The sequence below is a fragment of the Lontra canadensis genome, unplaced genomic scaffold (genome assembly GCF_010015895.1).
Source record: "Lontra canadensis isolate GAN:19392208 unplaced genomic scaffold, GSC_riverotter_1.0 scaffold5, whole genome shotgun sequence".
Taxonomy (NCBI): domain Eukaryota; kingdom Metazoa; phylum Chordata; class Mammalia; order Carnivora; family Mustelidae; genus Lontra; species Lontra canadensis.
In genome coordinates, this window is record NW_022630999.1 from 23,557,439 (window position 1) to 23,582,929 (window position 25,491).

Genomic DNA, 25,491 nt, shown 5'->3' on the forward strand with positions numbered 1-25,491 from the left:
GCTAGCTCTGTGATTAAAATGGGAAGCGAGCAAAACACACATTTCTTAGGAGATCATAAATACTTAGCAGGGCCATGAGAAGTGGCAATGCAGGGCCTATAAATTATCATTTTGGAGCAGAAATAAATCCCAATCTAAGAGATGTACCCTGGAGTTAACAGGTTCCTATTCCCTGGGCGAGGATGATGTGCTTTGGCCCCTCAGAACTTTAATTCCAGCCCTCTTTGCGATCTGTCATTCATGGTTTACGGTGAAAAGTCAAATGGAGAGGAGGCTAAGTGCATGCGTCCTTCCTAGCCTCTGAGAGCACACTGCCGGTCGTGACAGCTATCCCCCCGATTCCACAGCAGTGTCTGATACAAACTAGGAATCCCCCCTTTGGGAAAAGAAAACATTTTTAAATAAAAACTGTTTTGTGCCAAATAAATGGTGGGGTCTGGGGGCGGGACGGGAGCATGACAAAGCCTGAGGTTGGGAAGGGGCAGGGCCATGGAGAGAGAGGAGGGCAGGTTCCTGACCCTGGTTGGTGGCCTGCGATGCCTCAGAGACGTTCACAGCCAGCTGTCCACTGAAGGAGTTGACGCCCATCATCCCTGCGTGGACCGAGGTGTTAGTGAGGGCCGGGAGCTGGCTGTGGTTGCGGGGGACACTGTACAGGGCCTCCGCGATGTCAGCCGCTCTCTTCAGAATAATCTCCTGCAAAGTAAAAGGAATATCCCCTTAGCTACGCCTAGTCATCCTCCCAGGAAAACCATCCTTTCCAGTGTTTATTATATGCCAGACACGGTGCTCAGGGCGTTAACTTCCACACCTCTCAGCAAACCTGGAGCAAAGCTGGGACAAGTGTCATCATCGATGGGCCCATAGTGCACATGGGGGAACTGAGGCACAGAGAAACGTGAAGCGCTCACACTTAAGGACACTTGCCTGTGTAAGGACACAGCTGGGCTGCATAACCTTGTTTGCCTGACTTCGAAGGGCCACTGTCTTAGCCATCCCTCCACATTGCCTCACTGCGTAGGACAGCGTGGGGTTTCCCTTCGTGTACAGTAACTCATAGGAACCCCCCGCCCCCGCCACACACACACATGCAGAGGCGGCATCTCCTCTCCCTGCTAAAGTTAAGGCCAGGTTGTAGATGACTCCTTGTTGTCCCTGACTGTTCATGGAACTCTGTCCCCTGGACGCTGATTCAAGGGACACAAAAGAAGGAGTGAATGATTACTCAGACTCCTTGTTTCCAGAGCAATGTGAATCCTATATGGGGACTTGCTCCGTGAATAGAAGCAGACAATTATATTCAGGTCTTATTATGCGTTTTAGGGGAAGAAATTAACCCCCCCTCCCCTTTCCTCCTAAATTTGCTTGAAAACCTGAGAGGAATAAAATAAAACATCAGTAACTCTCCTCCTCAATTATGAAGCACGCTCCTGCGGAAGATTCACTTTAAATGGAGTACCTTTTCTCCTGAGGAAAATGATTCCACAGAAAAGGCCATAAAAGAGGTACAAAAGAGGAGAGAAGCACTGACTGCCTGACACGTTACGTCGGGATGACCCTGAACTCATGTGAGTGGCTTTCATCTTCTTCGCCCTTCCTCGACGCACTGGGGACTCTGTGCTCCTCCATGGGAACGTGGAGGCCCACGCAGGTCCGAGCCCCCGGGGCCGCTCACCTGGTTGTTGTGTGGCATTCCATAGAGCGCCTCCACCAGATCCGCGGCCCTTTTGAGGATGACTTCCTGTCAAGAGACAAGCATATGCAATCTTCCGAGTGACGACCAGTTGTTCCCTTTCTACAAGATCGCGCTCCGGCTCCCTCTGGCCATACTTGGCGAATGCACTGCTTTCAAGGCAGTTAGCTCGGGGAACCCCAGAATGGTGTTAAATCACCAATTTATCCCTGTTCTCATACACACTTAATTGAGTCAAAAGGTGAGCATCACTGGTACTGCAAGATAAAATACATCGCTCGATAGTCTGCCATGGGCACGATAAAGCACTCATATGTTTATTGCTGAATACAATTGCGAGGTCATTTACTAGATTACTACAATCGATGTCATTCAGTGTATGTTATGAATCCCTAAGATGTGTTTATTTAGTACTTAATTGCTTATTCCAGGAACCATGACCTTATCAGACGGGTCATTTTCGAGGGATTTCCAATCAATCTTTGGCTACTAGAAGCATGTAGCATTAAACTTCTTTTGTTTATCTCCCTTGTGTGGCAGAGCCAGGATATAAGGGAGTGATGGAGTAAACCCACATTTCTGAGGCAATGCGCCGTTTGTCAGAGGCGCTTACAGAAGGAGTCTCCTGCCCCCGGAAGCTCCCTCTGCACCAATTTTCATGACTGGCAGAGTCTGTTTCTTTTATAACAATCCTTTGTTATTTCAGGATTGTTTGTCATTTTCCCCATTTGTTCATTCACTCTTATCCTAGATATACGCTCTGCTTTTCATTCCAGTTGAAGAAAAACTCCTTCTTTTCATTGAGGTAGGCTCCCATATTTAGCCTGCATGCTTATTTCTAATAAACAGCCCACTCTACAAAAGTGTGTATGGTCATAATTTTTGTCTTCAACCCAAAGAAGTCGCTCCCTCTTCATTCTGCCCTTCCTGCAGATTAATTTCTACTGGAAGATGAAGAGGAAAGTTAAGCTTGTGAAATGGAGGCTTATCAGAGAAACAAACCTAAAGGTTCAGCCTGATGACCAGAGGGGGTTTGTAAGAAGTTATGTTTATGATTTTTTGGGGGAGGCCATGAGTAAAGTTTCAAAAAGAAGTTTAAATTTAAATATTTTACACAATAGATTTCTGCATGGAGAAGCAACGGAGTTCAATTTTCATATACTGTAGACGCTGATCATAGGGATATAATTACATTCATTTTGCTGTCACCATAGCCTCTTCAAAAATCCTTGAACAACTCTTGAAATGACAAGCTTTTAGATACATATTAGCATTTTTCAATTTTAAATTTTCTATAATATAAGATAAAATAGTTGTCATACTGCAGTATCTACTTATGACATATATAATGTCCTAAATTCAAAAATGAGATAGAGGGGTTTTCTCTTCTCAATAAACATTTACGCTTGCCTTAAGTTGGTAGACCCCATTTATAAAACAGTTCAGTTATTTTTCATTTTCATTTTCATTTATATAATCAGTGGAGTTTGAATCAATACATCTGAAATAATTTCTTTATTTTTTTAATGCAAGCTACAAGATAATGTACTACTTTTTGTTCGCAGTATTGTCTGACCACAGCAGTTAATAATTTACTATGGTATGGCCACACTAAACCTTATCCCCATATCAAATTCGGCCTGTGCTGCTTTCACTAAAACCTCATGGCTTTTTCTGACTCTTAGGAAAGATTAAAACAAAATAGGATCAAGTTAGTTTATTTACTAAGATTTGACTTCTCTGTGTCTACATTCATTTATTTCTCCAAATAAATATTTATACCAGTGTTTGGGTTGGGCAGCGAAGGTATTTTTCTTTCTTTTCATTTTAGGAAAAAAACAAACAAACAAAAAAACCAAGTCTCCTGTTTGTCAGAAGCAAGATGAGGTGTGGCTGGAAACTGCACTTGTGAATTTCAATCTTGGAATATCACGAGGACTCTGCACAGTGCTTATTTTAATTAATTAAACAAAACCAGGGAGGAGGGAAATTCAAAATAAACTCCAAGAACTTTGAAGTTTTCATAAACCTGAAAAAAGTCCAACTGTTTGTGTATGCTATACATTTTACTCTCATATATTTTTGATGACAAAGTTTTCCAATGACACAATCCAACCGTTTCTTTTTCTACTTATGCAATACCGAGAGCTCTAATCACACTTTAATCCTTTGAAAATGAAACATGTGAGTTCTGCTTCATAAAGTTACATCTTTCTTCTACCCAAGAAGCTGGGTCACACTTTCCCACTAGGCACATGGCCATAGGAGAGTCATTAACCCAACATCACTTCAGACCAGCGGTCTTACGGAGAGTGAATCTGGATTTTTGTCCTGAAAGTGATTTCCTTAAATGATACCTTGCCCATTCTAAAATGTCCTTCACTGAAGAATCGACATAAGGATTTAAGGAATAGCCCACATTTGATTCAGCTTTGCCAGTGTGATTCAGCTTCTATTAGTTATTTCTGCAAAGGGGAAGAAGAAAGGAAATTTCTGGGTCCTCTATGAGTTAGTGCAACGGACCTGCAAGGTGCTTGGATTTTGGTGACCAGAAAATTGCTCTCACTTCCATGTCATTACGCTCCCAGTGAACTAGCCCCCAAGCGTGTTTGTGTTGGGGATCTAATATATTGCCTTTCAATCAGAGCTGAGAGCCACTGAACACACAGACAGAACATGACGAGCAGGTCAGGAAAGCAATAAAGATTTTACAGAGCTGTCCAAGGTGCTAAATTCACTCAATAATGGGTTTGGCACCATAGTGTTAACCTCTCATTTACTACCAGTTTGAGGGACTAAATTGAAGTAGCTGACTTCATTTACCTTGAAATGTATATTTTATGACATTATGTAAGTAGATTGAAAGGGCACTGCAGTTTTAACAATTTAAAGGCTAAAGCATGTTTAAGATGAAACTTGAATATTTATCGTATATTGCACTTAAAGTATATAGAATGTTAAAATGTATTGATTAAATTTGTAAAAGGCATTATAAAAATGACAGGCAGTATAAAAGATGTATGCCTTTTAAAATCAAATTGATAGTGTATGCTATCTCTTCTGTGGTCACAAGTGTAATTTTTTCGCAGTTTTATATGGTAATTTGAAAAATCTGTAATTTCGCATTAGGAAATGATTGAGCCTGAGATGTTAAAAAAAAAAAAAAAGAAAGAAATTTCCCATAAGGGGAAGAACTGGATGTTTCATATAATCTTTTGTCTCTGAAATTGTTCCTAAAGTCTTATTTTTTGTGGCATTAGGAGGGAGTATAGTATAAGGATCCTTCCATTCTAATGTGCAATTTTAATATTTCTGAAAAGAAAGAGCACTTGACTAGTACTAATATCTAATTTTTCAAGGCATTTATTTGTCAGGAGAGATTTTCTCTTCTTTTCATAATGTTTAAAACATCTCCCAGCTTGCAGTTTAAAAGATGAAGGTAGAGATTAGATTCTTCTAAGATAATTAATCCTATCCTTGGATTAAAAAAAAAATCCCAGTAGGGAATAAAGAAGACAAATACTACTATCCTAAATATTGAAAAGCCCCAGAGTCTCCTTATAGAGCTAATGCTTGTTTTCCAATCTACATCCTTATTCAGACTATTTTTCTTTTCATGGCCTTGGATCTCCTCTCTTAAAGAAACAAAAAATGCTTATTCCTTAAAAACAACAACTTTCACTGATCTATTTTCTCTCACAGTTAAAAACCAGTCTCCCCTGTCCTGTTATGACCATTAGTTTATGATAATGTGAATGGGGTTCAGCAAAGAAAAAAGGGGACAAACTATTGCGAGTCTACAGAAACACTGGGGAAACCCAACTCTGACAAACAGTTAAAGCATAATTGTTATGGGTTTTTACTTATGCTTCAGAGCCTTTATAATAAAGATGCTGAGTGGACTACAAATTCAGAAGGAAGATTCATCTTTACTTCCTATGTTGCAAGTCCATCAACTGGCAAATAATTTTTGAGCTTCCTGTTGCCCCCATAGTCAACAAAACAACATTGCTCTCTAGCACTTTCCAAGGCAGAGTATCCTCCCGGAATTAAGGTACAGGGTTGCATGGGGTTACAAAAGATTCTCCCTATCATCCGCTCCTACCATCTTTATCCAGTCTCCTCTCCCTACACATCTGAAGAACTGCTCTTTATTCTGGTCTAGCTAGTCCTCCCTAGCCTAGAAGCAAAATGTTGGCTCTTTCCCAACTCCAGACCTTCTCTCCTTCCACCTTTTCTTTATTTGGAATGCTGACTTCAAACTGTGCTCATTTACAATGCCTCCTCATCCTCCAAAGCCTGAGAATGAAGGTGGTGTGGGTGGTTTGGTTAATGATAAAAATAACTGTTGTTTATTGAAAGTGGAACATGAACCCATCCAGTCTTCACAGAGAGCCTCTTAAGGGGCGGTTCGTACCACCATGTGACAGAGGAGGAGGAAACCAAGACTCAGAAAGGAGGGTCAACTTTCCTTGCGTCCACACGGCTGATGACTGGCTGAGCAGGGATTCAGTCTCTGGTGTTAGGCATCACAGCCTTTGCTCTGGAGAATTATGCTCTTCTATCAGAAGGAATTCTACCCTCACCCAGCTTCTAATCTCTCTCATTCCTCTGAGAAATGGTGCTGACCGTTCCCTCCAGCACAGCACAACAGTTGATGCTGTGGGCTCATTTTCCTCTGATTTTAACTGTGTTAGTCTTCACTTTCCACCACTAGACTGCAGGCCCTTTGAGGCCATGAGTATCTGATCGCCTTCCCTAAGCCCCTAGCATAATGTCCAGTAGACTATGGGCCTTGAGAAATCCTTGTTGAAAAGTTTATTCTGAGATAATTTCTGATTTTTAAAAGTACTAGCTTGATTTATATGATGAAATGACAAAGGCACATATTTGTCCTGGTTTATAAGAGCAGAAGACTTAAATTTGGTGTTCTATTTGGCTCCAGACCTTTTAATCCAATATAGAAATTCCCCAAGATCAAGTCTTGATCACTGTGGGGGTTTTTTATGCCACTTTTTTTTTTCTTTTATGAATTTGCTCTTTTACTCCTGCTGGATCGTGCTTACATTTTAATTTTGTGATGAATATAATGAATCATGTTGGGTACAGACATTATCTCAAGTTATAGGCTGCTAACAACATGAGGTTGGTCTTGATGCACATCAGCCTTTTATTAACTGTACTCTCAGACCCTTAGGAATACTTAGGTATTTGCACAGTCTTGAGAACCAGGCATATCATGTCTGATATGCAGATATGGCTAGTTCGTCTTCCTTTGGGGTTCATGACGGTGAAAACTCCGGGGATTATTCCCCTTCTATGTGAATCTTCTCTTCAGTGTCTGCCCTCAGACGGACAGGCAATAAGCTCATATTCACTGGCCACATCTAACCTTCTAGGGTGAAATGGACGTTTGTCTAACTGTCCAATACGGCGTCTGTTTATAAACCCAATTCAGTGTTCCGAGTAATTCAAACCCAGATAGATGAGCAGGGGAGATGGCATGAACTTCCCTTCATTCACAGCACATATACCAACTCATAAAGCCAGTGGAATACCCCTTTACCAACATAACATTAATTTCCAAATTTCTGAATCAGATTTTGAAGACTCTGGAGACCCCTTTTAATATTAAGGCCCAAGGATACTTCAGCAGTTTGGGAGGACAGTCTGTACTTGGCTTTATGCTCCCTCAAGCAGGAAATGTTTTGCAGGATGTAGAAGAAAACAGAAGCTAAATTACAAAGTCAGGTTGACTTGGGCGATTCCTGAGAAAGAAGCACAATACTTTTCTGTCCCTACACATTTGCCTGATGCCCATTTATTGTCAATATGCTTTGCTTTATCAGGAGATTCAAGATACAAGGGGCCCAAATACCAGCAACATAAAATGGAGTGGGGTGGCACAATCACTCTCGGGTTGGAGGCTATAAACATCTATCAATGGCATCAGCATTCATTTCATTTGCCTCCTCACTCCAGAGTTTACCAAAGGGTCCAGATTTGGCACAGTATACCCAGCTCACTAGCCTCTAAGTTCTAGCTCTTTCCCTGCTTCCTTCTGAAAGTCTGGGTGACACGGATGATCGGAATGCCCGCAAGCTGAAAAACGGATTGGAAGTTCCTTGTAGCCCATTCCCTGCAGAGACTGATGTACAAACGATAAATACTAGTTGTACTGAGAGGTGATTTCTGAGCAGGATAGTTTTCTATCCCAATGTCTTTGGTGTTTATTCAGCCTAATGGAAAATTCCACAATGGCAGACTTTGCATTCTAAAAAATCATATCATGAGGGCAGGGAGGGAAGGAGTAAAACAAACCCAAATAATACTTGAGGACTGTTTAGTTTCCGATCCTCTGAGACATTCCTCAAATTTTTCATTTTTCTGGTAATAGGAACTCAAAAGAGAGCTGACCGCAGATCATTAGAAACCTTTCGTGTCACGCTTTAAGCACTCTTTACTCAGAAGCCCTATGACTGAGAAGAGTCACTTACATTTAGCATAGATATAATTAAACATGTTTCTGTTGAAAGGGGCATTCTCATTATGGCTAAAGACCACTTTAGAGTAAATTGAAATGGAAAGGAGGAGCATAGATGAGGTGTAGGTAGCAAGTGGTTATTTCTAGGGAGGCATAAAATGCCAAATGTGGAACAATTATATTTTACAACCCTGCATCCTAAAGACTTCATAGTATTTTATTATATAAGAAGTTTCAGCTGAAGCTTACAGAATGCTCTAGCACATACTTATTGCCCACAGTCTTTACAGAAAAATAAAAGTCAAGCCACAATTAAAATCTGCAGAAATTTTCAGAACAAAGGAATTCAGTAATCTGAAAGATTCTACTGCTCTTAGTACAAAAGGCATCGAAGGCGTTCTAGTCCAGTCTAAAGAAAATGTGGGGGGTCATCGGCACCTTCTCTAATTTTAAAGTTGGTGTTCTCTCCAGATTAGATGAGAGCCCTCTTCCTTCGCAAACATATCACTACGCACCATCATGCCACGTGGCCAGAAGCACACCAGAGAGCTGTGCCTTTGTTACAAACATGGCATAGAAGACTTCTGAATCACATGAAATTAAAGTAGGTTGTAAGCTAAGGCAGCTATATCAACGTAAGACATACTAACTTACATGATTGACTTTTACAGTGGAAAGAAAAAGGCTGTTTTCAAGCAGCCGTTATTGCCTCAATGGAAGAAAAAAATCAATGGAAGTGAAATGAACAAGAGATTTTGTCTGAGTTGCAGTTAATACCACTGAAGAGCTATGGATAATAAAAGGTCAACAAATAAATTAGCCAGAGTGTTATGAAATGAATGATTTGGCTTCTAATTTTATTGAGTGAAAATTGTTCGCTGCCTATTAGACCAGGTAATTTTTATCTGGTGCCCCAATTCCTGTTCCATAAGCAATAATATAGTTTTAAGAGCTGTCGGTTCGATCGCGTGACCTCTGAGAAGCCGGCTCGGACAGCTGACTGCTATGATGGATAACTAAGCTTGGTCTCCACAAGGTGCCACCCTCCCTTTCCTGCAAGGGGATCTCATAAAAGAAACATTACAGCTTGATTCATTTTACCAAAATGTTCGACTTTTCAAGTGTCAGCAGTTAAGTATAAATTGTGAAACCAGGTATTTCTGCGAAGAGTTATGACAATGGCTTTCCCCCCTCTTTTTGGTCTCCTGGCATTCTCTTCTAAATGGTGTCATGGTAATTGGTGAATGGGAGCCTGGGGTGCTTCCCGCCACAAATACAGTGAAAGATGGTGTCTGCACCCTTGTGAATATGACCTGCTTGGAGGTACAGAGCTGAACTCGGTAACCTCTGGCCGGCTCTTCTTATTCCAATTCATTGTACTGGTTTAAGACCGACGCTCTGGGTTAGGTCCTGCTGAGTGGCCTTGGAAATCGACTTTCTGATCAGGATAAAAGTCTCTGCTTAAAGAGAAGGCTGCGGACAGAGGTGCCTTTTTCAGGGGTAGGTTGTAAAGTCAGCACAGGAAAAAAAACTGCCTAGAGTCAAAATTACCCTTGAAAATCTTTAAAGTCGCCCAAGGTCTGGGCTCTTAGAAACACAAAGGCCGAAAATTAACTACTTCTGTTTCTCTTTGTCTTCAGGTTGTGGATTCCCTTTCCCTGGGGCAAAGCAGAATAAATGTCTAGTTGGAAAGTAGAAGGACCACTGAGTAAACAGAGAAATTTATTGCCATCCCTATGTACCCGTACTTCTGTGTCTATGCATTTGGGGTGTGTGTACACAAATGTACGTGTATATTTGTATTTCTGGACAAGTACGTATCGTTAAACTTGAGTAAGTGATATGTGCATGCTGGAGCCCTGTTGTACTTCAAGGATATCCAAGGGAGGCAAAAACAGAGTTTGCTTTGGTTCTTAAACTGTCGAACATCATCGGCTATTATATGCACCTCCAGACGAATGATATCTGTAAATTCCCAGGGCTTTACAGATGGTCCTGAGTATAACTGCAATTAAAATCCACTGCCTCGAGACTGCCGGGGCTGTTCTGATTACTCTGATGCTTAATTGAAGTGTAACTCAAGGCTGGAAATAGTGAGCCAGGTTGAAGACCTCCCTCCTAGTGTCTGTTTCTAAGGGCTTCCGTCTAAGAGGAAGGTTTTGGATGGTGGGGAGGGACACAGGAGTTAGCCCCTTGTTCCTCCTGTGACTTCTCCCTGAACTGAGGAGTAATCATATTCAATGCCCCTGCCCACAGGGTGTAATGTGAAGTAGGGTCAATGTGATCATCCTCCTCAACAGCTCAGAGCTAAAAACGAACTTGGAAGAGTTTCCAGAATACAGCTATGGACTAACTGCTATGACAGGTCCCAATGACAATGACTGCTGCTAAAGAGAAAAAGAATGATCTCCAGTGTCCGTATGTGCATGTGTTTAATTCACGCTGCCAGCTGCCACTTTTGCTTGGCTCAGCCCTTTCTAAGTTCAGTCCATGCTACCATTTCTCTCTTCCTCCACCCCCCACACCCACCCCAGCCCTGGCCAAGCTTGAGGATGTTTTTAGGATTGAAAAGCAAAATCACCTTTTTTCTTAAAATTCTTAAAATTTAAGAAATTTCTTAAAATTTCTTAAAATTTTTCTTAGTTCTAGGACGCAGTGCTTAGGGATACTAGCTCTGGGGCTCAGCGTAGTTGGCTCAAATCCGTGCTCTGGTACCGACCAGCGGTGTGAATGCCTGCCTCGGTTTCCCCATCTGTAAAGCTGGGTTAATACTCACACCCAGCTCAGCAGATGTATAGTCCGTGCTTAACTGAGCTGTAGCCAACACTAATACTGATAACCTTCTCTTGTTTTCCAGAGAACTTCTGCAAATGATCTGCATTCTTAGAGTCAATGTGCACTGTTAGATTCTGAACGGACTACCAGGGAGGGAAGCATGTGAGGTAGAAAACCTGCATTTACCAGCTGCATAAGCTTGAGCAGATTACTTGGCCTCTCTGGGCCTCAGTGTCCTCATCTCTGAAATGGGCCCAATGCAATAATGACGAGTGGAATAACTTACCAAAAAACAAGTCAAAGGTAAAATAAAGAAGGGAAAATTACAGCTCTTGTGAGGATCATGGGCTTTTTAAATGAAGCTACAATCTGCCTCCCTCCAGAAATGCATACTCCTAAACCTGCCCCCCCAAGGGTTCTATATTCAGTCTCGGGGGGCGTACAGGCCAAGGCTAAGCTCCCCCAACACCAGAGGCTTAAGTAGAGGGGCCACCAAGCCTCTAACTTGAGCATATTATCAAAACACGTTGTGGAATTTGCCTGTGAGGTTTCTGGCAAATACAGGGGATAGAGGAGGAAAGGGGGCTGCATTCCATAATTGGTGCTTTTGACAAGAGAATGCAGAGACAAAAATGCTTCTTGTCCTCAAACTCAAGTGTGCATTTTCCAAGAGTTAAATACACCATATGCTTTGCTTTTGTTTCTGTATTTTTGTCTGCGTCGAGTCATTTTGGTTCCTGGATAAAATGCTAATAGAGTTTCTTCAAATGACAAACATAAAGGAATGACCAAGGTGAGAGGGTGGCCTGTGTCACAGCGTGGGAGGTACAGATGACAGGTTTTACTTTGCCCTTTCCTGAAGCCCTTACTTATCCCCCTTTCTGCTAACAGACAACATGGTTATGCAAAGATTTCTTATTTGTATTTTCACCGATGCAACTGCAGGTTTTGAATCACTGATAGTCTTTGCATAAAGACTAAAACAATAAAAGCATAATTAGAATACATTGTATACAGCCGACTCTAGTTTTATTTTGCCCCAGCTCTGTATTTATGATAAATCACTAAACATGAACGCTCTTTAGGGAGGGTGATTTTGGGTCTCGTCTCTCCATTGAGCAAATCAGTGCCTGTGAGTGGAGTCTGAATTTCCATTCTGCGAGTGTACAGTTGAACTGAATAATATTTGGCACAATGCAGTGCACAACCGAGCCACTAAATGGCTGATTTACTAAATTATTATTAGATGAGCCCTTGCTGTTCCAAATGAAAGTGCAGTCACTGTCTTCCTTCATGGTGTGTTCAAATTGTTCTGTGTTTAAATATTCAGCATGAGGCTAATGTGAACTGATGAACTGAGACTATAAACATTCACTTTCAATACAGATAGAGCGACAGAGATGCAACATATCATGTGGCCCGCGGAGGTGAAAATGATTTATATTTAAGGATGTTGCTGCCTACTTCCATTACTTTAAGGTACTCTTAATTAGCATGGTGTTGGAAATGACTAATTCCCACGTACAGGAAGAGCAGACTGATGGAGACTGAGATTTTTCCGCATGCCAGTGAAGGAGAAGGGACCATAAAGGACTGGCCGCCTGTGTAGTCCAGAAGCCCGAGTCTTATCTGTGGCAGGCTGCACTGCACCAGCCGAGGATAATACGTCTCCTGGAAGAACTATGGTTTTTGACATTCAATGCTTTTTTTTTTTTTTTCCTAAACCCTCCCGAAGGGCCTTTAGTGCTTCCTCACTTCATCCGTCCCTCTGCAATCCACATCCCTTCCGACCCAGGTCGGCTACCCAGCCACCCTGACACCTCTCCCCAACTCACCAGCTTCTTTCCTGACACCTGCTGGAATGGAGAGCAGCCCTTTGCTCCTTGGAAGAATACAACACTTCTTCCCTCCTCCCCTTTGAGGGCAGTTATAGGCAAGCACTTAAAATACTGTGATCACTTACAGTAGATTAGAATTTTTTATTGGTGCCGTGTTGCCATAACAACATGAAGACAGCAGATGACTTAAGCTAAGCTTGCAAAGCAAAAGGCTGCTCATCTGGCAGTTAAAATGAATACAGTTCATTTCACAAGTTTCCCATATGGACTCTTAGTGTATGGTAATGAGGAGACCATATGGTGAGAGAAAATGCACTGAGAACAATTGGGTTCCACTGGCTGAGTGGGAAGTTGGGAGAGAAAACCCGGGTGAGAGATTCTGGTGTGTGCGCTCTCTGGGTTCAAGGTTTGCTTGAGGTTTGTTTTGGTTTTTGTTTGGGATGGTTGTTTTCCATAGGGGTTTGCGTTTCTTAATCCACTCCTTAATATGTCGGCTGTGCGAAATGACAAACATCTTGCAAATTTTGCAATATCATTCATCACAAACTGTCAGCAGTGTTTGCAAATCTGACTTGCAAGATCTTTTAAATGTGTTGTTCTTAAAAGGCAACAGAACTAAGTTTTTAGACAAAGTGCAGGAAAATTTAAGCACTTCTGACAAGCAGAAACATTAACAGTAATCATTTTAAAAACACTCGCATCTTTTGCCTGCATGTTTAGCTGTAAATAATGCTAGAATGTATAAAAGCTTTAAAGTAAAAATGTAATAAATACTTTTTATTATGTTTCATAAAGGATTAAAAAAAATGCCGTGAGCCATGTGTATGCGTTAGCTGTATATGTGAACGTATAGAGATGGATAGCTCCCCCCCTCCTTACTGCTAACCAGATTGGAGACCTGGGAGGACAGCTTGAAAAAGGCTCTAAAGTCAATTCTGTACTATACATGCTTCATAAAAGATGAATATAAATGCATTAGTTAGACACGGTGAGCTAAATTAGAAGGTCAGGCAGGGCTGGGAGGGCTGAAAAATCACACAACCAATGAGTGTAATTACTCTTTTTTAAGTCTATTAAGTGGTGTTGTTCTATCAAGGCTCAGGGGTATAGGACAGGAAGAACAAGATAAAGTAATGTGTATTTATTACTCCCACTGGATCAATTTACCAGATATTTTCAGCTCCATAAAGCAAAATACACAAATGCCGCCTTTGTTACTTTTCTCAGACTGCTTTATTTTCTCTAAAAGAGGGACTGGCTCTCGCAGGAAAAACCGTTTGCCCCACGGAGGTCCCCATGCCAGCCCCTCTCAGTGGGGAAATGAGAGAAAGCTGGCAAGAGTTTCAGTAGGATAGGGGTGAGGTACAGGCGAGGGACAGGGAGAGGAGCCAGTCACCTCAAGACAGAATTATCTGGCTTTCCAGATCTGAAGGCAAAGTGGGAATAAGACGCAGTGGTAACCGTGAGGCGGTCAAGCCCAAGGACTCACATCTTCGGTCTCCCCCTGGCTAGCTGTGAGGCCGCAGCAAGCCGCTGACCCTCTGGAACTTGGACTCCTGTGGAATGGAGAGGACCCACCTTGCAGGGACTGGAGCCTCCATGTGCTGAAGTCATGCTAGATGTCAGAGAGGCCCCTTGCAGAAATTCTCTCACTAAGGCCCAACAGCAACCTGTCGGGGCCACAGCAGGGAGAAGGAGGAACAGGGGCTGGAGAGGCTTGTGTCACCGCACAGCGCGGTGGATCTGGTTTTCAAACTCCACGTCCGTCCCAGTGGAGAGCTCACTCTCTGGGCCTCTGTACTCTTTGAACACCTTGACAAAGCAGGGCTGGCCACAGGAGAGGCACTAAGTAACCTTACCTGCTCCCTGGGACTCACAGCCAACACACGGAATGCTGGTGGCAGGGTCCCCTCTCCCCGCCTTTGTGCTCATGCTCTCTGACCACTCAGGAGGAAAACTTTCAATAAACTGGAAGGGGATGGAGACACCTCTGGCCTTCCAAACAGTGAAAATTCTTGGCTCAGTGTTTCTGGATTACATCGTGCATGCCAGCGTCTCACAGTCTCTGACTGACCGCAGTCCCCATCCCCTCACCTCCACACTACCCACAGAGTCAGCCTTCACCCCAAAGTCAGTCACATGTTCCTCTCCCTCCTGCTGGGATCCAGAGAGGGAGGCAAGTTTGTATGAGACAGCACAGAATGCTTCCCTTTAAAATCTCAGCCCGTCCTTTTCCCTGTGTATCAGAAAAAGGAAACCAAAAAACACCTGGGCTTTGGATAATTACAGTATTTGAAATTTGTGCATATGGCCACTATCACTAATGGTGACCTTCGGGGACAAAATGATTTACGAAGAAGGATTCAGCTCGCTCCTGTTTCCTCATTTGGTAAGTGGGAATGATGTCTGCTCTCCCGGCTTCTCTCCGAAGACGGGCTCCAATAAAACAAAGCATGTACAAGTTCTTTGAAAAAGCACAAGCCAGTATACAAAGGCATATTATTATGGAAAGCTGTCTGCTTGGTCTTTGGAGCAGTTTCATTTGACAGAATATGTGGGTGGTTGTATGAATCTAGCTTTGTCTATTCACAAACACATGGGTTTAATAAAGTGCAGTTTGTTTTTTAAGGTGTGTGGTCCAGGGCTCACTAAAACACTCCTGTCTGACAAACACTGACCATGATTCTAAGAAAGGCGGAGCCCCACGTTTAATCCCCCCAACAATGGACAGTGGGAGTGTAAATCTCTCAAGGGCACAGGAATACCTCGAGCTGGCTCCATCCGCTGCTTCCTGACCCTGATCTTGAACTCTCACTCCACCTTAACGTTCAGAGCCAGGAGGACAGCCCTTGTGATGTGAGTCACGGGAGAGCTTCCTGGGGTGGGCTCCCGCCAGAGCCCTTGCACAGCTCAGTGGCTAGATGCAGGCTGTGGAGGGTTTCCTTAACACACAAATCCATTGTGTGCCGATGACTCCTCCCAAACCCAGGAAAAGAGGGCTGGGAATTCCACCACGAGGCCACCGGGGATGAAGTGACACGCGCCCGTGCTGTTCGCTCAACATAGCTGAACGGGAAGTGGGACTGGAAACATGACTTTAGAAGTACACAAAACTCAGTCCTACGTGCCTCTTTCTCTTCTTTATGAATAAGACAAGTACTTCCTGACTTCTTTAGACCTCAGTCTTTAAACCAGATTTATCTTCTGTTTTTCGATCAATATTTACTGAGAGGCAACGGTGAGCCAGGGAGCTGTGCCAGAGGGTACCCGCAGGATAACCTCTGTATCCTTACATGTTCCCCGTGAAGTCGGCATGGTTATCGTCACCATAGTGACGATAGTGTAGATGAAGAAACTGAGGCACAGAAGATAAATCACCCATGCACCTGCTCGCCGCGATTAGATGTCCTGCTCGGGAGAGATTGGATGGCAGAGCCCTCAGAAGCAAGGATGCCATTCTCACTCACTGGCAAAGAATCGTAGCTGGCTTTTGTTGCGAGCTCAATAAGCGGTTAAAACAGCAATCAGAAGAGGTAGAAAATAGTCCCATCTCCATTTGGTAGAGAAGGAAACTAAGGCACGGAGAGGTAAAGAATTTTGGAGAAACAACAAGAACAACAACAAATTCTGACCCCAGTTGCATAGCTAATAAGTGTCCCTGCTCCGAGTGCCACCCCTGCCAATCTGACTCTCCAGTCCCTTTAGCAGATTCTAGAGACATCAAAATGCCAAATGTAAAGTGAAGACTGTCCCCAAGTGGAAAAAATAAGAAAAATCTGGCATTGTGGCCATGCCTTCTTTCTACCGCTGAGACACCTAAGGCACTGACCGGTGGGTGGACATAACATCATTCACATCACTGTGCTATAAAGTGACCAATTCCAGTCCCACAGGGAATGCATGGGAGCTAGGTTCTTGCTCAATAAAGGAACTTAAAAGTCAGTCTATCCAAGGCACATCTTCACTCTAGAAGAGACTGCGGTTCACTATTACTATTCGATTATTTAATCGCTCACCAAGAGTAAGTCAGGGTGGAAGAGAACGATGTGTAAGATGGAGGCCCACTGCAAAGACCAGGATATGAACAGACCAACACGTCATATGACTTCTTCCTCTGTGGTGAGCTTTACGGAGAGGAAGGAACAGCAGGAGGCTGTGCTGGGAAGCTGAAGGTTGAGGCTGAAGGCTGTGTGGTTCTACCCCAGGTATGGGCACAGAAGAGCCGTTCTTGCTGGTCACTGTACCTCTCATCAGTCGGGTAGTGTCCCTCCCTCCCCTCCTGACTCCCCTCATCTGCGCATCAGTTGGGGGGACACCCTTCTCCTGGGCAAGGCCTGTTCTGACAGGTGGCCTTGCTGCCCAGGGCACCCAGCCTGCAGGGAGCATGTGATGATAGACAGATCCCCCAAAGAAATCTGCAGCGCTAGGAAGGATGCCTACTTCATTTTTCTAAGTGTTTTACAAGAAGAAACAGACCTAGAAAGGACATATCTCTAGCCCTGCTCTGGCAAGAGAGCACCCCTCATCTCCTCATTTAATTTACAGAAGTTTTCATTTGTGTAGTAAATGAAACTTCATTTTACTGTCAGTAAATGGCGAATGGTAGTTCCACTAATTCTGTTCTCTGAATGTCTTCAACATTTAACTGTTCTCTACTCGGGAGTCCTCGCAGAACTCCAGTTGCACTTGAAATGTGCCCGTTACTTCCCATTGTCGTTAGTTGAGCATGGTGATCTCTTTGCCACAAGGCCCACAGTCCTCGGTACAGAGATGGGAGCACGGCCCACACTGCCAACAGGTACGGAGTAGAAGCCAATACAGGTGAACTTCCTACTTTCTGTATTGGCAACTAACGACATATTGCTGCATGGCATATATGACTCGGTCCTGAATTTTTGTTTAGTTTCTCACATGTTTGTACTATATTTCCAGTTACATAGGATATGTCTGGTGGTCAAGAGGCTCTGTCTTATCTGGCAAGTTGTCAGACCTGCCCATACATTTCTTTAGAGCTCTAGCTGCAGCGGGGATAAGTGTAAATCCTCACATAGTAGAAAGGCAGTGTTCTCTTTCCTCTCGAGAGTTGGTGTGAGGCAGGGATTAATAACCTGGACTTTGGAGTCAGGCTATATAGGGTTGAATCTCAGTTTAGCAATTGACATGCTATGTGATCTTGGGCAAATGATTTGATGTCTCTTTGCTTGGTTATTTTCTTCTCTAAAATGGAGGTAACACCTACCAAACTCAGAGGGTTTTGAAAGGAAGAAATAGCATCATGGAGGTAAAATCAGTGTAACACTTTCGGTATTGTTTTGGTATTGTTTACCTTGTAGTACCAAGCACACAAAGCCCACAAATGTTGAGTTGTTTGTCTATGAACTAATTTTTATCGACAGCAAAGTTTTCTGCTAATCACTTAAACCCACGTGTCCAGAGACCATAACCCGATAAAGAGGTATCCTGACCTTTGGTAAACGCTCAGGGTCACCGGGGTGCCGAGGAATGACCTTCTGTAACCTCTGGAAACCATAATCGATGGTGGGTTCGTTGAGCGCTGCAATGTAGAAGTCACATGGTTAGAACCATCTCAGGAAATAAAGCAGACCACAACACTGATCGTATGGAAATAAGCGGGAGTCCAAAGTTTAATTTACACTTCTGAATTAGATCATGAGAGGATCAGATGCTCAATTTCCCTGCTGAACATTTCTACTGTCTACTTCTGCTACGGACGATGGGGGGCAGTGATTTGTTCAAAAGAACAGTAATAGCAGGTCCCAAACTCTGTTTTTCTGGCCAAATTCTATATTCCTTACATAACCAAAAATAGAAAGTAAAATGGCATTCGATGTGAAGTTTTAGGATTCACTAGTGAGCAGCTCAGGTCCAAATCCTCAAGGGCTTGACTGAGAGTAGCTATAGATTATAAACAGCAGGAGAAGGACAAGTACTTGCTTAACTGAAAACTCTCTGGTAGGCCTCAGCAGGTACATCTCAGTCCCTCTATGGCAACGAAGCCTGCGACCATGTGGTGAGGGGCAGGGAGATGGGATCTTCTCGGCATAGGAAGCCGAGTCTCCCCTTGGATAGAGTCTGCAAGGTGATAGGTGTTGAACATGCCCTTGATAAAACACCATCACATCTAAAGTGACAGCCGCGTTCACCAACATTAATATTATTTCAGGAAGAAGACCGGCCTCTGTGGAGCACTAGCTTGAAACAGCAGGGTCTCCAAGAAAAATTCGTCAAAAGACTAGAAGAAGAGCAAACCTGTAATAATATTTGGAGACAATGGGCCTTATTGTACGCATACTGTCCACACTCTCTTCAAAGCAGCCTTAAATTAAATGTGTGATATGCGGTGGATTCTGGAAATTTTTAAAATTTCTTCCCGAGATATGAAATATCTTCAGCCTTCCTCATCTGACCAGGAAAAGATGGCAGATCTGTTCTCTACCCACATCCCCCTTATCCTTTAAGTGGTAAGTGGGTGGGTGGGTGTTTTTCTTCTTTTCTTTTTTAGTGTAACGAACGTTTTCAACCACATACTTTCTCCCATACTGAGTAAAAAGGCAGTCTTTGTAGTTCTGACATTTAGCTATACATTAGAAAACAAGTTGCCACATGCTTTACTTAAAATGCATTTCCATTAACCTAAATTTTAAAAGTAAGATTCATACTACTACTAACTTTAAAAAACTGTATTAAATTCAAATAGGTCCCAAGGCTAATGGAAGCAATTTGTATACCAACCCAAACTGACTGGCCCACTTTTCAAAATACAGGTATGATAATCTTGTGGTTTTAAAAGGACATTTAAATTGAAAGACTGTGAATTTAGTACATAATTATACCAATAGAACCCTTTAACTTGTCAACTTGTAAATCTAAAAGGCTATCAATCATTTCTAAAGAGGAAATAAACCTTAAAATTCCTTGATTGACAGTGCTTACTTTTTATGTAACAAAAAAAAAAAAAGACCAAAAAAAAAAAAAAAAAAAAAAGCTGTGTAAAGTGGCCAGAAATCCATTTACAAAAGTACATTGTTTTACATAGGTGAGTAAAAAGCCAATAATTACACCTCCAAAAGACACATAAATCAGAGTAAGTACTTTTTCCTCACTTGTATATTTTAAGTTGGAGTGAACTTCATGTAACTTTTTATTGAAAAGATTTTTTCCCAAATGCAATGGTTATTGAAGTTGTTAATAGAGTAGCATTTTCATTTAAGACAATGTAATCATTTTTGCAAATATGAGATTTAGCTATCTTCTTCCCCCTTCCCCCACTTCCAAACAGTAAACTTTCAACCTGTCTCTTGTGGAAATTAACTAAAATTATACCCAGGTGTACCAAATTTCTCTATCTATACTAGTATATGAGTTCAGGCACAATATTTATTATTCTTCCCATTTTATGAATTACTTTCTAAGCCCTTGAGAAGAATTCTTTTTTCAAATTAGATGTGTAGAGAAAAAGCCATAGAACTCTTTATGCAGGGAAGCTGTTACTCATAAAATCCACAGTACTTACTCAAGAAATGCAGGAAAGAGACAGGAATGAGCACCTAGGTTTAAGTTATATATCACATCCATCCCCCACCCATAATACTAATTGCCATCAAAGATGTTTAACCATAAAAATAGCTTTAGACAATTAAATATATCATTTTAATATCTGAAGACATTATTCAGCATCCTGAAAATTCTAATTCTTGGTTTTATTATTTTCATCTAAGCCACCATTAAACTTGAATTGTTGACCTGCTCCTACCATTGTTTGCATAATAAATTAATTCCTGCTGTGTCAAGAAACCCCTCGTGGTTAAATGAATGACTGTCTGACGTACAGTGGGGAGGATGTGTTTCTCTGTCCATCCAGCCAACGCACAGCACAATGACAAACACTTAATATCTGCAATTAAAAGAACCAATTCAAATATCATGTGGACCTAATAGCTAAAGCGCTGAGAAGTCATTCTGCTGCCACAAAGAGTAATTGGGTTAGATATATTAAGCCCATTATTCAAAGGAAAACAAGCATCCACTCTATGAAGTATACTATGGAAGGGGGTATATTTCAGATAGTAAGACAAAAAACGGGTTCCTGAGTGAGAGGGTCCATCTGATAAAAAGACTGTTCCTTAAAAACAAAAAACAAAACAATCGAAACCAGATTAAATGTCTAGGGAGAAGGATGGTTAAATCATGGCATACCCGTGGAATGGAATATGACCAAGTCCTCAAAAGCAATGCCATAGGGAAAAAACAGTTACTGACATCTAAAATATTGCTAGGCTAACAAACAGATTACAGGAGCATATGTACAATATGGTTACTTTAAAAAAAAAATAGACTGTATTTATTTATTTATTTATTTGTCAGAGAGGGAGAGAGGGCACAAGCAGTGGGAGTGGTAGGCAGAAGGAGAAGCAGGCTCCTCACTGAGCAGGGAGCCCAATAGCCCGATGCGGGACTCAATCCCAGGACCCTGGGATCATGACCTGAGCCAAAGGCAGACGCTTAACCAACTGAGCCACCCAAGTGTCCCACAACATGGTTACTCTTAAAAAACTGAACATACATAGAATTTAAAAATGTGTCTGTGTATAAACTGCCTAACAGTAGTTATTTCTAAAAAAGTGGATCTTGAAGTGCTTTTCTTCCTTCTCTTCGGCTGTGCATTCTCCGAGCTTTCCACAATGAACATATATTACTTTTATAATCAGAGAAAAAGGTTAAAAGCAAGAAATTGTTACTGAGATGGAATTTGACCTCCTTGTATAAAGTAATGACATAAGAAACTATGCCTTAAAAGGGGTCTGTATACCCTTTAATAACCTTGCATAGGTTATTACAGACCATAAGAAAAATAAGTAGTATACTTTTGGCCAGTTGTATAAATATGTGACTATTCATAAACTCTCTGAAAATCAACAGAGAGGGTAACGAGGAGGAATCATAAAGAATGGTATATTTATTTCATCAGTGGGGGTAGTTGTACCTCAGGGACATACGTCTACTCTGCAAGAATGTAATATAAAGTTAATCCTCCAACAAAGTGACCTCATTGTATTCAAGCACAGGGATCAGGAGGCACCAGTAGAAATGGGACTAATCAACTTTCCCCCCTAAAAGTTGGGACAATTCCGAGAATCTAGTAGAGAAAGAAAAAAAAAACTTAATTGAGCATAATTAACTACAAATAAAGAAGCATGAGCATCTTAGGTTGAAAAAGAAAAAGCAGATGAAGCTATAAACTACAAAAGGAGTGCAAGGATGAGACAGCATTATGTGACTCTGCTTCCAAACACCTCGTCCGCAGTGTCAAAAAAGGGCTGCGGAAGGTGTCATCCTAAACCAGGCACTGACAGTGGCAGAATAAGGGACGTTCAGAGCACTAGGAAAATCTGGAATCCCACAATTAAAAAGGCCCCATTTAAAAATCATCAGAATAGAGTGGGAGCAATGTAGGCATTTGAAAACTTCCACAAGATAGTACATTCTCCATCGATTCAATCATCAGTTCCCGTGCTAACCATGTGTCCAGGCGGCATGTGTAGGAATTAACTGTTCGGTGTCACAACACTAAAAACCCTGGAAAGGAAATTTCCTGAAAGGTGTCTGTCATCCAACCCCAGCAGAGGGATGAACTACTCTGTAGAGTCAGAATGCAGCTTCCCTCCCTTCAGAAGTGCACCCTCTTGCCCTCCTGAGGTTCAGATGGTGGGTCCCTACCTCTGTTCCCGTTTCGTAGGAAGCATTCACTAGGGTCACACTACATACATTTCACAGGACACACGGATTTAAGAGCAATCAGATTATTGAGGGACCACAGACATTTGACTTCAAGTTGTTTTCCATTGTCCTATTTAAACTTGGAGATAGATACAAGTTAGCTGAGTAAGTTCGCTAGGACTCTATGGAGCTGTGTCCACATACCACAACTGTAAGTCTGGAACTTTCCTACAAATGCACAGAAAGCAAGAGCAAATTCCTACACAGGAAAGCAAGTTTCCAGGTGGGTGCACCGGCTGAGACTGTAGAAGAGTCCTTTCAGAGCTATGGTATATTACTGGGGAGTGGAGGTTGGTAGAAAGTGTATGATATATGCATGGGGTTGGCATTTCAGGGACATCAAAGTCATTACTTTTCTTTTCTTTTTTTTTTAAGATTTTATTTATTTATTTGAAACAGAGAGAGATCACAAGTAGGCAGAGAAGCAGGCAGAGAGAGGGGTGGGGAGAAGCAGGCTCCGTGTTGAGCAGAGAGCCCAATGCGGGGCTCGATCCCAGGACCCTGAGATCATGACCTGAGCCAAAGGCAGAGGCTTAACCCACTGAGCCACCCAGGTGCCCCCAAAGTCATTATTTTTCAAAGAGTAAAAGTTACTTAAATGGTTAAAAAAAATCAGGAGCACCTGGGTGGCTCAGTTAGTTAAGCATCTGACTCTTGATTTCTGCTTAGGTCATGATCACTGGACCCTGAGATTGAGCCCCACCCTGGGCTCCGCGTTTAGCCGGGTGTCTGCTCTCTTCCTCTGAATGTCCCCTCCCTCTGTCTCTCTCCCTGCCCCCCTTCCCAGTGCCCTTGTATGCCTGCTTATGTGTGCACGCTCTCTAAAATAAATAAATAAATCTTTAAAAAAACAAAACAAAACAAAAACCCCTACATCTGGCCTTGTGCTTATCAATGGCTTTGGGTACCTTCCCAATCTCACAATCTCAGACTCCCCTAAAGCAAACCAGTAACTTTCTATGCAGAACCAATCTAAGCAGAGCCCTTCTTCGGGCTTCAGCTGAGGTCCTGGTCCAGACAGAAGAGCTCTGGTTATACAAAACTATTGTTTACAGTGTCCAAATGTTCACGCAGCGTGAAATGCTATATGCAAAGAACAATGAAAATAATACAACTCTATAATAAAATAATACAATTTTATGCAGTAATACTAATGACAAGATTATAAAATCCATTCAAAACATCTGGGAATGAGTAAATCCTAACTAAATATATGTGCCGTTTGTGGCCTTTTCATGCCTTTAGTCTTTTTTTTTTTTTTTCCTAATCTACTTCACAAGCACATCAAATAAGGAAATTCTCTTTAAGGGGATTTATGTGCAAATTAAAATCGTGTAGTCAAGAAGGATGTATTCTCAGTTATGAAAACTGATTTTTCTCTTTTCAGAGTTTCTTTTTAGAGAAATCACTCCTCCGTCCTCCTTAACTTCTCAAATCCATATTCCTGGAAACAATGGAAACGAGAGGCTGGCGAGCTGCGTTCACAAACAGCACAGGAAAAGTGCCGTCGGTGCCATTCCAATGTTAGCGCGCAGAGTTCCCCTGCTTTTATAGCTCAGCGACTCACTGCAGTGCTTTAACATATTTCTGGGGTTTTAATTTCCTTTTTTTAATGGTTGTGTGACATGATGTCATTTTGACTGGAAATAAAAAGAAGTGCAGATATTAGGAAGGTAATATTTATATTCTATTGCCATTTAATGTCCAAACAAATATCTAGACTCTATGCCAAGTAATAAATAAAACCTCATAGCAGAGGCAATGATAAAACCAGCACCTGGGTCTCCAGGCTTCCCTGGTGACTACTCTATATTTGAACTAAAGGAGTAACAGCGGAGCATTTCCCTTCCAGGCAGATCCATTCTGGGCACGAGAGTTATTACATATGTGTTAGGCGAGGCTTTTTGTTCCATAATGGCCCCATTTTTCCCTCAGTCACTAAATTAACAACCAGAGGTAAACAATAAAACAGCAAGCTATCTTCACAAACCTATCTTTAAGACTGACTTTAAAATATATAAACCGAAAAATCAACCACAAACCTAAACAAGAGCCAGAAATATGGTTAATGAAGAAATTGGTTGCATTTCCAGTCACTTGGCCATTTCATTATCTTCCTAGATGTCTAGAGCATGGACGGTATTCTGGTCGTCTCTTCTGAGGAAGGGATACGCTCCCGAAGAAACCTAGAACCAAACCCCTTGCAAGAGGAGCCCTGCTTCCCATGTGAAGTGCCTGCACTGCCCAGTGCCCGGCCTCAGGAGCCGGTGAGGCCCAGGAGAGGTTTGGGAAGAAGCTCACTGGACTGCAGAAAGCTGTCCCTGAACCCAGAAGGGTGTCAGAAATGAAGCCAACATGGGCACAATTTACCAACACAGGAGCCAAAGGAAAATTTCTAACCTGGATTTATTTGAATATGCCATGACTTCTTATTTGTAATCTTCAAACTTCTGGATGCGTGACAACAACTTTGAGATTCAAAAATCAAGTGAAGGAATGACTGCCTCTCTCTACCGAAGGTGCATTCAGAGCGACTAGGTGGGTTCATGGCAAGGAGTGGAGCTGGGGGAGCATGCAAGGTACAGACTGACGAGAGAAAGTGAGCTGGAAAGAGGATCAGGAGCCGAGCCCAGGATGCTGGAGCGTGGCGGCTCTTGGGAGAAAGAGATGGAAGCCTAGCAGCCAGAATTCGAAGAACCTGTGTACATTGGGGAACTAATAACTCTTCCAGAAGCAAAACAATCAAGAACAGGAAGAAAGAGTTAAGAGTGACTTGGTTTTGTTTTTTAAAATGGAAACAGTTTTACTGCTTTGCTACATCTAAAACAAATACAATCTTGCCGTATAAAAAAATACTAAAGAAACCCTATTCATATAGAGTCATTATTTATATCAGTATATAT

At 42.2% G+C, this 25,491-nt stretch overlaps 1 protein-coding gene across 4 annotated transcripts in view; it reads right to left on the bottom strand.

Moving 5' to 3' along the window:
• Positions 1-25,491, bottom strand: part of EBF1 (EBF transcription factor 1) — a 382,386-nt gene that overhangs the window by 15,856 nt on the left and 341,039 nt on the right. For all 4 annotated transcript variants that reach the window (XM_032851685.1, XM_032851684.1, XM_032851683.1 and 1 more), the window contains exons 11-13: positions 18,256-18,344; positions 1,676-1,741; positions 519-696 (exon numbers count right to left, since the gene is read on the bottom strand). In XM_032851685.1, the coding sequence (XP_032707576.1) occupies positions 519-696; positions 1,676-1,741; positions 18,256-18,344 (333 nt within the window). The remainder of the gene's footprint in view (positions 1-518; positions 697-1,675; positions 1,742-18,255; positions 18,345-25,491) is intronic.